Source organism: Nicotiana attenuata, unplaced genomic scaffold (genome assembly GCF_001879085.1).
Source record: "Nicotiana attenuata strain UT unplaced genomic scaffold, NIATTr2, whole genome shotgun sequence".
Classification (NCBI taxonomy): domain Eukaryota; kingdom Viridiplantae; phylum Streptophyta; class Magnoliopsida; order Solanales; family Solanaceae; genus Nicotiana; species Nicotiana attenuata.
Genome location: NW_017671083.1, coordinates 56487 through 57620, shown reverse-complemented (window position 1 = coordinate 57620; position 1134 = coordinate 56487). Strand labels below are relative to the sequence as shown.

General features: G+C 40.1%; 1 protein-coding gene across 1 annotated transcript in view; it reads left to right on the top strand.

Moving 5' to 3' along the window:
- LOC109205789 (probable N-acetyl-gamma-glutamyl-phosphate reductase, chloroplastic) overlaps nucleotides 1-759 on the top strand; it is a 6432-nt gene extending 5673 nt beyond the window's left edge. Inside the window, exons 12-13 of the mRNA XM_019368539.1 lie at nucleotides 290-322; nucleotides 754-759. Coding sequence (XP_019224084.1) covers nucleotides 290-322; nucleotides 754-759 — 39 coding nt within the window. The remainder of the gene's footprint in view (nucleotides 1-289; nucleotides 323-753) is intronic.
- Nucleotides 760-1134: the final 375 nt, after the last annotated feature.

Here is a 1134-nt window from a genome sequence, read left to right as displayed (position 1 = left end):
TACACTGTAAATATTTCTGATGTTGTTTGTTTATATTAGTAGAGATGGTAGAAGTCGCTCTTTACAAGCGGTTACGTTGCAACGCCTGATTTTTGACGTACTTCCTGTAACGATACTGCACTCTTTTCATTTGCCAACTTAAGTTTATACTGTTCGTGTCGTCTAGGACACTAATCCTGTCATCTTTAGAGTCCAAGATAAGTAGTTATGATATTCATCTGCATATGCATAAGAAAAGATTATGTTTTCCCTTTAGGACTGATATATGTATGTATTTCACCTTCTCCAGCATGAAAAATTTGTGGTGTTGCTGAAGAACTCCGTTAACCACCCGGAATCCACCCGAGCCCCCCCGGGACCCCAACCAATCATACCAACCAATCCCAAAATGCATTACGGACTTACTCAAGGCCTCAAATCATATCAAACAACGCTAAGACCATGAATTACACCCCGATTCAAGCCTTATGAACTTTGAACTTTCCAAATTCTACTCTCGATGCTTAAACCTATCAAATCACGTCCGATTGACCCCAAATTTTGCACACAAGTCTTATTTGACATTATGGACCTACTGCAACTTCCGGAATCAGATTCCGACCCCGATATCAAAAAGTCAACCTCCGGTCAAACTTCTCAAAAACCTCCAAATTCCTATCTTTAGCCAAATGACTCCAAAATAACCTACGGACCTCCGAATTCATTTCCGATCGCGCCCCCAACTCCAGAATCACCATACGGGGCTATTCATAGTCTTAGAATCCCAAACGGACATCGATAACACTGAAATGCTCTTCAAGCCAAACTTATGGAATTTTTTCTAAAATACTAACTTCCANCTTAGGATATATTTGTGGTTTGATCCTCCTGATCTTTTAAGGTAAAAGCTCTTCATCTAGCAATTGCTTTCTGCAAAATGGTAATGAGCCAGTTGTTGTCAACATGCTATGTTTGTCAATGCCACCTCCTTTGACTTTATTGTTCTCTCTCTCTCTCTCTCTCTCTCTCTCTCTCTCTCTCTCTCTCTCTCTCTCTCTCTCTCTCTCTCTCTCTCTCTCTCTCTCTCTCTCTCTGTACCTGAATAAAGAAAAAAAAGAAGAGAATCTATAATGTAGCGTGAAATGTTTCTGAATT